Source organism: Fragaria vesca, unplaced genomic scaffold (assembly GCF_000184155.1).
Source record: "Fragaria vesca subsp. vesca unplaced genomic scaffold, FraVesHawaii_1.0 scf0512988, whole genome shotgun sequence".
NCBI classification, from domain to species: domain Eukaryota; kingdom Viridiplantae; phylum Streptophyta; class Magnoliopsida; order Rosales; family Rosaceae; genus Fragaria; species Fragaria vesca.
In genome coordinates this window covers 23,400-37,601 of record NW_004443405.1, presented here as the reverse complement: position 1 = coordinate 37,601, position 14,202 = coordinate 23,400, and the positions used below count along the sequence as shown (strand labels likewise).

Sequence of the window (14,202 nt, the reverse complement as noted above, 5' to 3'; positions counted from 1 at the left end):
CTCTCTCTCTCTCTCTCTCTCTCTCTCTCTCTCTCTCTCTCTCTCTCTTCTGTTTGGCTTCAATTTGTGCTATTGAGATATGGATTGAATTCTGGGTTTCTAATTGGGTACTATGTTTCTTGAATTGATTTTAGGGTTTCGGGGGTTTAGGGTTGGGATATTGGGTTTGATTCAGACATCTTTTTTCGCAGTGAGTTTCTGGGTTATTGATTTGTGAGATGTGGGTTTTCAATTCCGAGTTGGGATATTAGTTTTATTGATCTTTCTTTTTCTATAGTAGGTGATTGTGCTTTTTTCTATTTTTAGTTTTTATTTTTTTATTTTCTTCTATAAAAATTCAGAATACTGGATTGATGAATCTTCTTTTCTGTTCATTCGTTTGATTCCTTCCCTTCTTTATATATATATATATATATATTGTAATCTTCACTGGGTATTGAGATATGGAGTGAATTCTGGGTTTCTAATCTGCACTGGGTATTATGTCTTGATTGCGTGCACTTTTCTTTACTTAAAGGATTATGTGTTGGAAGACTTTCTTGAAAATTCACTTTAAATTGATTTAGGGTTTCAGTGATGCAGAGTTTTTCTTAGTACTTTGTAAATCATTTTGTGTTGCATTTTTTTTTTCTAGGTATACTGATTCTCTATCTTTTGTTTGCTCTTTTTTTATTTAAGTGGTTCTGGAAGGTACCATTGACAATGGAATGGATTGGTTTCCAATTGCTTTCTGTAGTGCAAATTGTGCCTGAACAAAAGGCTCATATGATATCAAATGATATTAAGTTATTGACACTGGATTATTTTTTTTTTAAAAAGTAAAATGAGCTGATTGGTGTCTGTGGCAAAACTGGAGGAACCGGTGTGTAATTATTAAGGAAGTAGAGAGTTCAGTCTTATTAATCTTTCTTTTTTGTAGTGATTGATGCTGTTTTTTCTTTTGTTTTTTGAACACGAGTACTAAATTGATGAAGTTCCTTTTTGTTAAATTCTTTAACTCGTATTTTCTCTGTTTATATAGGGAGGATGAGAAGTTTCTATTGAAATAGCAGACGGCTGCAATTTTTCGGTGTATTCCGTTGAACTTATGTACGTAAATGCTGTCCATATAAATTTGGTTGACATCCCAAACTGAAAAGTGATTGTTAGTGTCTTCTTGATGAATACGGAATGAGTGGTGAATAGAAATTGATGACATTTTCTTTTTCCTGTCAATAACTCTTCTGTTCTTTGTTTATGTAGGGAAGACTGAAAGTTGTAATTGAAACATAGAGGCTTGCAATTTTTGGTGAATATCTAGCAGGAGATCCATTAAAGTTGAGTACCTAAATGCTAATCGAAGCTTTTACCTGTACTGAATTAAGATTGACATTACTTCTATATATTCTTTTCTAATTTTAAACTCTTTTAAATTAGAAGATTGTTTATGACAAGTACTGTATTTATGGGAATTAATTCCTCAGCCTCTTAGTTTTGTTTTGGGATTTTATGGAGTCGGTTAGCAAGCAGCTTTTCAAATCGAAGCTTAAAAAAAAATCCTTAGAGGTTACTCCTTACCCTGTTAATATGTTTTGCAGTTGCAGCCTTTATGTATGTCTTTTCTTTCAACTTTGCCTACAATGTTATTTGATATAAAACTAATGTCTTTACATTTGGGGTTCTGCAAAATTTTGATGATTTCTTTTATAAAGTTGCATGCAATTTGAAATTGATCTTCTATAACTATCAGACTTTGTGTATAAGGGCCAAACACAACGATTTAAATCACCGTTTTTTTATCATTGAAGTTGTGTGCAGGTCACTGATTTTTGATTTACCAAAAGCAATCACAAAATTGAAGAGATAATTGGAGCTAGCTGGAAACTGGCAATGGTGATGAATGCCAGTATTAGCTCCAAAGGTTTCAATCCGGTGTGTTGGATCAAGGTGAGTGAAAAAAATCATATTTTGTCACATCTGTATTTGGTATTTGCTTGGATTTTTATATTTTTCTAGTTAGATCAAGGATTTCAATCTTTTGGGTTCGTTCAATTAGATCAAACTGTGGTTCTAATGTGTTTGGTATTTTCATGTGCAGGAAAATAAAGGAGTATGTTCTGAGTCAGAGTAAAGGTTCAGTTGAAATTAATTTTTTTCCTCAATATCGACGACATCAATTCTAATATTGCTCTTTGTCTAGGGTTTAATTTGTTCCCATAACTGTGTTATGTGATTCAAATAGAGTTCAAACTGCTTTGGCCTTTGATCTTGGTAAAAAAAAATATCCCACCATTGAAGACCATTTTGTTCATATTTGTCCATATTTTGAGCAGCTCTAATGTCTCTGTATTTCTTATTCTCTTATTTTTGTTCTATCCATATTTTTTTTTCATTTTCGGTGTAGAGCCGTTGAGATATCTTTAAGTGAAAATCTATGGAGGATTTGTTAACATGTGCCTGGTCGAGTTTGATTGATTTTGGGCGGGATCCAATTTGTTAGTTTCTCAGGTATATTCTTGATGTTGTTATCAACTTTATTGGCTTTTACGTTTGCACTTGAATTTTTATTGTGTTTTCATTTGAATTTTTTTTTTGGTGGCATGAAATTTGGTGTTTGAATGCAAAGAGTGCAATATAAATTTTCCCCAAGATGGATTCGTGGGACTATAGATTTGGGAAGTTCCCAATCCTCTGCCCAGATCGAATAGATAAGTTGAGTGCTTTTGAATTTTCAAATTTTTTCATTCCATTTTTGTATGGTTTTTATACTGTTTGAGATTGAGCTTATCATTTCAAGAAGGATAACCGTTCCCATTACCTGATTTGAGCTAATTCGGCTTTTGTTTGTTCTGCAGTCTAGGACCTCAATGATCGATTGCACCGAATTCCAATATATAGCTTGCTGATTTGATTTTCATTTTTTAGCAGTTTATCAGGTAAAATTACAGTTTACATGCAATATACTCAAATAAAGAAAACTGTATTTCTTTCTTTCTGAGTTTCAATCTGATTTTCGTTTCTTTCTTTCTTTGCTTCTTCACCCGAATACTAAATTGGAGAGATAATTGGACCCGGCTGGAAACTAAAGATGGTGAATGTAAGTACTAGCTCAATTGCTTTGATCTTCAGCAGTCACTATCTTTTCAATGTTATCTTTGGGATTCAGGCTCTGATAGTTGTCCCTTGTATTTCAGGGTGTCGGGTTTACAGTTGATACTTAGGGTGCACCATCCTCATCAACTCGGTCTATATGGGAGCAAAGCCAACCCTCCGGATCCAAACAAGGAGTATAACACAGTTTTTGAAATGAATCTTCATATTGACAGCTCACCCCATAATTCATCTCACTAGATATTTTTTTGCTATATGTATAGGCCTTAAAGAGAAGGTTCTCAGTGTTAGACAATGACATTGGATCTATCGGTCCTATCCGCATAATTCGTCCAAAACCTACTGAATTCTGAGTTTAGGGTTTAGGGTTAGGAATCGCTTAATATGGTAGTTATCTCTTTTGATTCGATTTTTTGGCTATTTGAATGCACAAGGTAAACTTCTATTTTTCTTGGGTTTGTGCATCCGGATATATAATTTTGTAGGAATTGCTCTTATTTTATTTTGTTTTGGGAGACTTTGATATGTATCTTCAGCATCAGAACTCTTTTTCATTGTTTCTTTTCAGTTATGAAGTTTATGCTGTTCAGTTGCTGGGTTTGGTTTGGATTCTGAAACAACCACGTCGTGAGAAAATCGAGATCGGCTTTGTATAATGAGAAATCAAGTATGCGTTTTCAAGGCTTGAGATACCTTATAAACAGTTGGTGCTTCCACATGGTATGAGTCCTTGGAATCAAAGTATAAAGTGGAATTGAAGGTCAGCGTAATTTTTATGAATATTTGATCTATAACTGCATTTGGTTAATATCCACGCAACTAAAAACTATCTTTATCAGAAAAATATGTAATATGGTCAGTTTCTTTATATTTGATTCGCTCTTCATTATCAAATGATTAATATTTTTTAGCTTACAATTACAATGAATATCTCTATGCTTTTATGTACAGTTGATGTTTTTAGGGTACCGATCGCTCTTGATTGGTACTAAATTTGGATGATTAATGTGCATATCATTTATATATGCACTAAACTCTACAACTCTGCTGATTTTTACAGTTGCATTTCTTTTGTCTTAAGTGGTTACTGGATTTTGCAGCACACAGTGCATTGAATATGACTTTGACAAAGAGTTTAAGACTGATCCAGATTGGTAAGGTTTCCTCACTTCAATCATGCTATCAATATACATTGTAAATTGCACAGCTGAAAAGTCTATAATTATAAGTGCTAGGTCTTGCATATCAATGGTAGATATTATTGTTATCTCTATTTCCTTTTGTTCATGTATATTTTTTTTTTCTAAATGTTGAACTTCAGATGGTTTTTTTCTTTGTCTTCATTCTGTTGGCTTAACACTGAAGTCCACTATATACTTCATTTTTTATTTGCAGGTGATGATGTCATAGAAAAAAATAGAATATGAAATCTGATCCTTCAAAAATTTTACTATTGCAAAGGTCAGAGCTTCTAGGTATGAGTTTTCACAATTGCAAAGGTAAATTTCTAAAAATTTCACAATGTGCCTGCAATTTTCGGACAGTATGAAGCTGACTGCTGGACTTTATTTGTCAATAGGGAAAGGCTTACTGATCTTATTGAGGCAGGAAAACTACTTAGGTAATAATACCACAAGAGCAACCACTGCAACACTAGGCTATCAAGAGCCAAAACCATTTGTGTTTATTCTTTTTGTTTGCACGTCTTATTCAAAGGGTTGCGTGCTCAATTTACCTGAGTGATACCGTAACGACATTTACCTGACTCTAAGGCATGGCATTATCATGGTAAAGTAAAATGCTTCAGAATTAAAATGTTATAAAGTTCTTTGTTAAGGTTGAGAAGGACTGCAGTTTGGGAAATTTTTACGGATAGATAATGCCTATTAAATTGTCTTTCCATGTTTCATGAATTTCTTGGATTATAGTTTCAGTTTACAATTTGATAGTAGCCATCCAAAACAGTGTTACTTGCCAATAGTAGTTTGGAATTTGTAGCTAAAATTAAACTCGGTTGTTGATGACATTTATAATCTGTATGGATTAGTTTGTATTGTGTGCTGCAATCCATTTGGTCTGATTAGAGTTTAGGCAAAGAGAAGTCTACTTAATAATTGGCAAAGAGAAGAAAATGATGATCAAAATGTGATTAGACTTGCATTGTGGATACATATACTTTATGATGGGCACAGAGAAGTAAAGAAATGAGGAATGCCATTGGACTTGCATATTGCTATAGAGTATAAAGTATACTTTTCAATACAGGTTAACATACACAGATTAACTAGGCTTGCATTATGTATAGATGTATAGATAAGTTAAACTTAACGAACATGGTAGTATTTCTGCTGTGTGTGTAGTTACAAGTTGGTGGTATTGGGAATCCTCTTTGATTTGAAGCCAAAAAGATTCAGTAGGTATTCCACTGCTCATGTATTTTATGCATATGGCCACAGTTCCAGTTGAAAATCCTCAATAATCATGTTTTTGATTAATTGCACATTTTGGTTTTTTTTTTTTTTAGTTCTAGATTCAGACTTGCTTATTCTCTTTGCAGCTATTCTAAAATGTAGATCTTTTCTTTCAACTTTGCCTACAATGTTATTGTTTCTTTGTGGCTCAGCTTTATGGTTTGAATTGTGTGTTTTACAGTGTTACCATACTCAATTGGCTTATCATCATTCATGGTTTTTCCTGCTTTATAAGGTGAGGGAGTAGAATGTATATCAGTATATCACCAACTATGAATTGACTTCTCTCTTTTCTGATCGATTGTTCTTACGTTTTCAGATTCTGTGGCTCTGCGTGCTGTAATCGAGGTTTGTCGGGGAGGTAATTTGGATTTAGGTTTTCAGAATTTGGGAACTGATGTGAAGACATGGGCTTTGCGTTTTGTTTTGATACAGTGCTTCGGGTAAACTAGGTGCTCTCATGTATAGGAATCCGTTAATATGGTTATGTTTCGATTAGGAATCCGTTAATATGGTTATCTTTCGATTCGATTTTTGGGAAATTTGAGTGCAGAAGGTGTTTCTTTCTTCTCTGGTTTGTGCATCTAAGTATGTTAAACTTCTGGGTAGGGGCATTTTGTATTCGGTCTTTCTTCTTTACTTTTTTTTTTTTTTTAACTAACGGTTTAAGTTGAAGTTGCTGCAAAACCAATTCCTGTGTTTTTTTCCTTCTGTTTAATACTAAGTTAGGTTCTCATGTATACGAATCCGCGCGGCTGGAGTTACTAATAGGATATTAGCATGTGTTGCAAAATTTCACTTCAGCCAAAATTAGGTGTGTTGTGGTTGTTCTGCAAGACGAGAAATATAGCTAGATTGAATCATCTGCATGTTACTCTGAATTGCCATGTTACTCTGTACTCCACATAACTTGAATAAAGATTCATATTCATGTTTTCAATGTTTTGGATTTTGTTATTTCTACTTTAGGAATCAGAGAAATTCATCAGGGAATTGGATCTTTAGGAGGTTTGTTCCAAGGCGTCTTTGGGTTTTGGTTGTCTGCTCGACACGGAGAGAAAGCCTATGAGTGAAGGAGACAGGGGAGAATAGTCTCTCCTTTCGAAAGTAAGCAACACTCCTCTAAGCTTAATTTCACTACAAAAGGCTTATCGTTTATTTTAGATTATTTCTTATTATTTTACTATCTTTCTTTTGGTTTTATTGATTGATTGGTAGGGAATTGGGTTCCTTAGTGTCGGAAGAATGACCATATCAAAAGGTGAGTTTGCTTTTTCTCTAACCTGCATTTTATTTGCTAATTTAGTTGCATAAGATTTTTGTGCAACCATATATACTCATGCTGTCTGCTATTTTTGTACAAAAACATGCAAACAGTTTTATGCAGCAAAGATCTTCTGTTGTTATTCTTCATTTTGGTATTGTACATTATATTGCATTCCTCTTTTCGTGCATGTATGCATTCGGGTTTAACTTTTGGAAAGAAGTTTGTATAGTTTTATTTACAGTGAGTTATGTAACTGTTTGTTCTTTTGTTTTTGTTTCTTACAGATTTGGACATGTAGCTAATTCCGGGAACATTGAGCTCTTAGATACAGCTTCATTTCCAGGTACGTTGTTCCAGCTCCTTTGTATACTAGAAGCTGAAGGCCTAAAGTTACATTGAGCTTTCTACCTGTTTTTCCATTAACTGGGTGCATGTTGCTTGCCAATGTAGCTGTTACACTTCTATATATTCTCTTAAAAGCTGTGGTAGATATGACTGCATGGTCATGAGCTATGTGCTTTTTTTAGTGTCTGCTGATTTATTAATTTACTGAATCATGCTCTCAAGACTGTATACATGGTAGATTACCGATTTATTTAAGGCTACACAAATTGAAGAAGAATGAGTGTTTATGTAGGTGTAGCTTGCATAGCCTGTTCTTTGTATTTTTTTTCCCTTGCTATTTAACTGCATTGAATATTGATCTGGAATCTAATGTTTTAGTAATTTCTGTTTGTTCAATTGGGACGCCTTAACATAACTAGATATCAATGCGCCACAGAACTTGGCCTATCCATATAATTACATTGTAGGGTAAGAGGCATTCTCTATGTGTGAATCTGTTTTGTGAAATCAACACAGAAGCTTAAGTAGTTTTTGTTTTCTTTCTAGAGATTGAAGGCATGAGATTGATATTTCATAACTCAAGAAACTTCCTGTCACACAGTGAGATCAAGGCAAGAATTTATGAGTTTGCTGTTTCTTTTATCCATTACATTCTTGGGTTCGTTCAATTAGATCAAACTGTGGTTCTAGTGTGTTTGATATTTTCATTGGCTTTATAGTGCAGGAAAATAAAGGAGTATGTTATGAGTCAGAGTAAAGGTTCAGTTGATATTAATTTTATTCCTCAATATCGACGACATCAATTCTAATATTGCTCTTTGTCCAGGGTTTAATTTGTTCCCATAACTGTGTTATGTGATTCAAATAAAGTTCAAGCTCTAATGTCTCAATATTTCTTATCCTCTTCTTTTGGTTCTATCCATATTTTTTTTTTCATTTTCGGTGTAGCCGATGAGATATCTTTTGAGTGAAAATCTATGGAGGATTTGTTAACATGTGCCTGGTCAAGTTTGATTGATTTTGGGCAGGATCCAATTTGTTTGTTTCTCAGGTATATTCTTGATGTTGTTATCAACTTTATTGGCTTTTGCGTTTGCACTTGAATTTTTATTGTGTTTTCATTTGAGTTTTTTTTGGTGGCATGAAATTTGGTGTTTGAATGCAAAGAGCCCAATATAAATTTTCCCCAACATGGATTCGTGGGACTAGATTTGGGAAGTTCCTAATCCTCTGCACACATCGAATAGAATGAATGAAGGGGTTCTCATTTTGCATGCACGGATCAAGAGCCTTATCATTAACAGACCAATTCCGGTATTGGTTTTTTATTTGAGGAAACCAATTGGTAGGTCCATAAGTGTTTTTCATCTCAGCCCTCCATTTGCATTCTCTAATCTGGGCCATTGGTTCTAGGTATATTGGGTAAAAACCCTAACCTCTCTGCCTTTGCTGTTTTCTGTCGAGAGAGAGAGACCTGCCCACAGAGAGAGGGAGAGCGACGCCACCCAGCTCAGGGCTCCTCCGCCGCCGTCGGACCGGCGCTGGACGATCGGCGACCGTCGTTCAACTTGCCTCTCTCTTCTTTACTTCCTCCTGCCCACCGATTCGATATACAACCATCATAGAGGGAGATCGAAGCAGCTGAAGCACGACTGTGTTCGTGGTTTTCCGGCGAGCTCCGACGGCGACAGCGAGGGGTAGGGTTCTTCTCCTCCCTTTTTCTTCGATTCCATGTCTTTAATCTTTTGATTCGTAACCCCTTTTCTTCTGTTTTTGGGTTTTCACGGTGTATCTCCGGCGACTGAGTTCTTGACGATTCCGGCCTCTCCTCCATGTTCCGACGAGCAAGGTTACTTCTTGACAAACCCAGCGGCCGAGTGGAGGAGGTGGTTGGAGTTTGGTAGCAGATGGAATTTTTCTGGTCGGGACAGTGAGAGGCAGAGGGCTGCAGGTCGATCTCCGGCAAGGAGAGGTTGCTGGGTTCGAGTGGTGAGCGGATTGGAGGTAAGGATTACGTTTTGATCGGTTATGTTGTTATTGTGTTGCGGTTATTGAGTTTAGTTGTGGCTGAAATCGTTGTTGTGGGTGTTGTTTATCGAGAACTTGGTGTTTTGAAGAATACGAGGAGGTCATGGCCAATTTTTGGCAAGTGGCCGGAATCCTGCGATCGATTCCCACGAAGGAGCAGTTTTTCCGGCAGTAGCCGATGAGGTAGTTTTCGAGGACTTTCTTTCTAATTCGATTTGTAGTTCCGAAAAGGGGAAAATTCAATAGGGAAGGTAGTTCTGCGTTTTCGGGTTACAGGTATAATTATTGATATGTTTTCTTTCAAAGCAAGTGTTTAATTAGAATTACGTTGGGGTTTATAAGGTGTGTTTGATCCAATCGTTATTGTACTAAAGCATGCTGCTTTTCAATTTTTGGTGGGTTTTTGTGGGTTCAGATTATATATGGCGTTGATAGTGCAATGTGCATTGGTTATAAATTGCGTGTTTGTTTTGGAAAGTTTGTGAATATAAAGAGCTGGTCTTAAATTGGTTTATGGAGTTGATCTTCTATTGCGGTTGATGATAGGAACTGCACTGATTATCCTATATAGGTGATCAGATGTTGATGATATACTGATTTTTGTAAACTTTTCTCTAGAAATGTAGAGAGGGGATGAGATTTGTGTATAACGTGCTTTATTATCAAATGATGTGGAATGTCCTTTTGCAATTTTAAGTTGGGAATGAGTGTTTGCTATGCATCATCGTGGTGTTGTATCTCTCTGTTAACCTGTTTTTACTGGTGTGTGTACACAGTTCTTGATCTGTATCTATGCCTGAAACAGAGCAATCACAAAGTGGCACTCAAAGTCCTCTTCAAGAACCTGTTGCAACAATCTCAGGTTGAGCATCAGCTTCGCCCGGAAGTTGAAATACAAAGTCAGGTTCGCCATCCCAATATTCTACGTCTTTATGGCTACTTTTATGATCAGGCATACTGCACATAGGTGGTTTATGTTTGCACCAAATTGAACATCTCCTAGTTAATGGAACCACTATGGTATGAGTCAATCACAAGCAGTGGAATTTTGATTATTACAGAAACGAGTTTATTTGATATTGGAATATGCCGCCAAAGGTGAACTATACAAGGAACTCCAGAAGTGTAAATACTTTAGTGAAAGACGTGCAGCCACTGTAAGTTTTTTTGTAGTGTCGAATTCATTCCCTTGACTGTTTATAGAATAGAAATTTTGATGTTTTTTTTCATACGAGGTTTTTGCAGTATGTTGCATCATTGGCCCGAGCCCTTGTATACTGTCAAGGAAAGCACTTAATTTATCTAGATATCAAACCAGAAAACCTTCTCATTGGTCAACAGGTGCTGAATACCTTACTATGCTGTTATGTGTATCCTTTTTACGACTTATTGATGCATACTTATTGCTTATCATGTCAATGTGGATTTCTAATACCTTCTCATTGGTCAACAGGTGCTGAATACCTTACTATGCTGTTATGTGTATCCTTTTTACGACTTATTGATGCATACTTATTGCTTATCATGTCAATGTGGATTTCTAATGTCAGGGTGAACTCAAGATAGCAGATTTGGGGTGGTTAGTGCATACATTCAATCGCAGTCAGACCATGTGTGGCACTCTTGATTACCTCCCTCCTGAGATGGGTATGTTAAAAGACAAGATAGTGTTTTGAAAACCAGTGCTTTTATGTGCTCTAATGTCTCCGTATTTCTTAACCTTTTCATTTGGTTCTATCCATAACTGGACCTGGCTGGAAACTAAAGATGGTGAATGTAAGTACTAGCTCAATTGCTTTGATCTTCGGCAGTCATTATCTTTTCAAACATAGGCATTGTTATCCTATTGTTTTAAATGCTTTTAGCTGGCTAATTATCTTTTTAAGTTAAATAAGTTCTATTAGACTTTTCAAGTCTGCATATTTAAATGAAAGTTTGCAAGGCTGGGAGAAAACTATAGTTCATTTTTGTTTTTTTGTCTCTTAAAAGAACAATGCCTACACTTAGCTGAATAAATACAAGACATTTAATCTTCACATGTGCATTTTCCTAATTATGATCATGAAAAAATATATATCGCTTTGATTATGAGCTAAACAGTTTCATTTTTGCACGACAACTGTTAAACATACAAAGACAAGCACTATTGAAGATTGAGCTGGACTATGGCTACTAATGGTTAGAACAAATATGACGTACACATGATTTTTTGAACCATTAGGAGAATGAATCAATTGTAAAAGACATGCTCAGTGATATAGTAAATGATAAACTGATTTCAAGGTTGGTGCGTTTAAACGTAGCGGGTTTTGGACTTCTGCATTTCAATTTGAAATTGATTATGATGTTTTGTTTGTGTTTTGGTCATCTTCCTGTCTGTGTTTTAAAAAAAGCTTGGGTCTGAGTTCGGGATTCAATAATGTTTCATGGCCGTATGTTGTCTACTACATCAAAGTGACATGCATACCATCAATCACGTACTAAACGTGTAAAAATTCTAAACAAATATTATCTTTCTTATATACCTTTTTTTTTTCCCCGGGTGCGTCCAATTCTCCATGGAGAAACTTCCCCGGAAATTTACCTGTTCTTACCATTGTTTTCGCAATATTTACGTCAATAGCTCATTTTGAGGACAAATTTTTCATTTGGAAGCCAACGGGATGTCCATTGTTGGCTTTTGATTTCCTTGACATACCTATCGTATCTGCATGGAGCATGATATGTTTTACAGTTGTAATAGTACTTTACTTATGAGGATGTGGAATTTCTCTCTGTTCTTTCGGTTTTATGAAATTTGGATTTGTTTTATCCAATCCACAGCGTATATTTATTGGAGCGCCCGTTGCATTGCATTTGATCTGATTTTAGTAAACAGTCTTGGCCTCATTCATTCCGCCTTTCACCTGAAGGTATTTAGTTATGTGTTTTGTGGCTGTATAAGATAGAGCAGGACTTGATCGATAACCTTGACTTAATCAGTGGATTGATGGGAGTTGTAGTTTTGATATTAAAGAAATTTCAAGAATATGATTTCTGTGTTGTTTGTGAATCCATCTTTATTTTCTATATTACATAAGTGGGAACCTTCTATTTCACTTAATTTGGTGAATTTCATATTTCTTTTAGGGTTTGGGATCTTATATGAATTATAACAAATGAGCATCTACTAAATGAATTTAGTTTGTAACAGATAGTGCGGTTATTATACTAGATGTCCTTATAAATGGCCAATCTACTTTAGGTCTTTAATTCAGTGTGATTATATCTATAAATGGCCAATCCTTTAAATGTAATTCGTGTTTGTATACTCAGGTTGGTACTTTTGGGGAAGCTGTGTGGCTCAAGCAAAGACTAGAGGTTTGACAGATTGGTGACAAGGGTGCAGTAAAGATGAGTATTGTTAGAACTCTGTTATTTTTTTTTTTTATCTGATTTATGTTCCAATTTTGCTTTTATAAAGTATGCGTTGGTCTAATAAAGATTTCAATTAGATATAAGTATTGATGTGAGCTCAATTAGTTTATTATATTGATAGTAATGAATTGAGGTTCTGCATTGAATATTCATTTCTTTGTGTCATGAAAGTGAAGAAAAAACTGTCAGCGAAAAACAAGAAGTGAAAAAAAAACCTGCTTTGTTGCATCGAGTTATTTAGTTTTCAGCTTTTCTGTATGACTTACATTACCCAATCTTAGGGTAGAAGTTTCATCAGATGTAAAAACCCTATGGAAATGATATTGTTAATTTTCCTTAACTGTTAAAGTGCGCTTATAGTTGTTTATGGTCTTATGCTTATCATCTTTTTCTATATGCGTTGCTTCAGGTACAAGCTGTTGTTGCTTGAAAAGAAGTGTTTAAAAGTGGTCTGCGTCACAGGTATATCCAATTCATAGACTGCAATTTACATGCCTTCAGTGTGAGATGCACAATGTTTTAGAAAAAATCTCAATGTGCATCCTTTTTGCTGGTGAAAACTTTTGGATCATTCTTGGCATATCAAATCTGAAAAGGTATATTAATTACATTACTTTTTAGTTCAGCGCTTCTAATTATATTACTGTGCATGTAACATGGAAAGCAGCAATATGTGTTTTTAGTTATATCAATCGATTGGTTTCTCTTACAGTCAACCAGTGTAAGGATCTACTTTCTTATTGTTTTTACTCTGGCATTTTCTTGAATTGAAAAATCGAGGGTAGCTTCTTACACTATAAAAGGAATGCAAAATTGACATTGGTTTATATATATATATATAAATGGGTTTTATGAGCAATCATGATAAGATCAACTCACATGTCTACTGTTATTTCATTGTATAAGTTTTGTGAGCAGTGCCTGAGATTTAGAAAAGCCCAAGCTTCAGCTACAGAAAGGCATTCATTTTCTTCCAAAGATGTTTGCTGTCAACTCTTTCTTCTATAGAAGCCAGACTACTTGGATTAAGGAGCTTACGCCATCCAAGAAGATCAACCTTTTCATCTCAAACAAATTTAGGTAGTGCGCTTAACTTCTTTCTGTTTTTTTTCCTGTCTATTTGATTGCTTCTGCGCCTTCGTCACCCCTAGGCTTTACCAGACTCTAATCTGCGTTTGTTTAATTTCGACTCTCAGACAAATAGGACTGATGTAGAGGACCAACCACTTGCAACTAACTGATGTGGAAATCATTATAAGATTTCCTCAGTATGACATACATTAAAAACTGCAAGAATGATAAATGACCCTGCATCTTCCACATAATTATGCAGATTGATTTGTCCAAGACACTTGGGAGCACAGTTTACACAAAAAAAAAAGAGCATAGAAGAGGTTGAAAGAGCTACCAAATCCAGCAATTCTAAATGATGGAATTGCAAGAGGTTGAAAGAGCTACTTAGCAAAGCTACTGTGTGACAAAGAGGTTAAAAATTCATTCATCGGATTTCATGATTTTCCATATTTTTCTTTTTGTTAGATGCGCCTTCATGGAATTTATTGTTCTACTTTTTTTTTTTCTTTT

General features: G+C 35.2%; 1 protein-coding gene across 1 annotated transcript in view; it reads left to right on the top strand.

Annotated features, from left to right (window-relative positions):
* The window catches only part of LOC101305714 (putative L-type lectin-domain containing receptor kinase V.1-like), a 26,105-nt gene that overhangs the window by 7,033 nt on the left and 4,870 nt on the right, over positions 1-14,202 (top strand). The window contains exons 2-10 of the mRNA XM_004309568.1: positions 4,191-4,244; positions 4,670-4,711; positions 7,113-7,171; positions 9,978-10,153; positions 10,263-10,358; positions 10,447-10,542; positions 10,752-10,848; positions 12,517-12,574; positions 13,028-13,080. Coding sequence (XP_004309616.1) covers positions 4,191-4,244; positions 4,670-4,711; positions 7,113-7,171; positions 9,978-10,153; positions 10,263-10,358; positions 10,447-10,542; positions 10,752-10,848; positions 12,517-12,574; positions 13,028-13,080 — 731 coding nt within the window. The remainder of the gene's footprint in view (positions 1-4,190; positions 4,245-4,669; positions 4,712-7,112; positions 7,172-9,977; positions 10,154-10,262; positions 10,359-10,446; positions 10,543-10,751; positions 10,849-12,516; positions 12,575-13,027; positions 13,081-14,202) is intronic.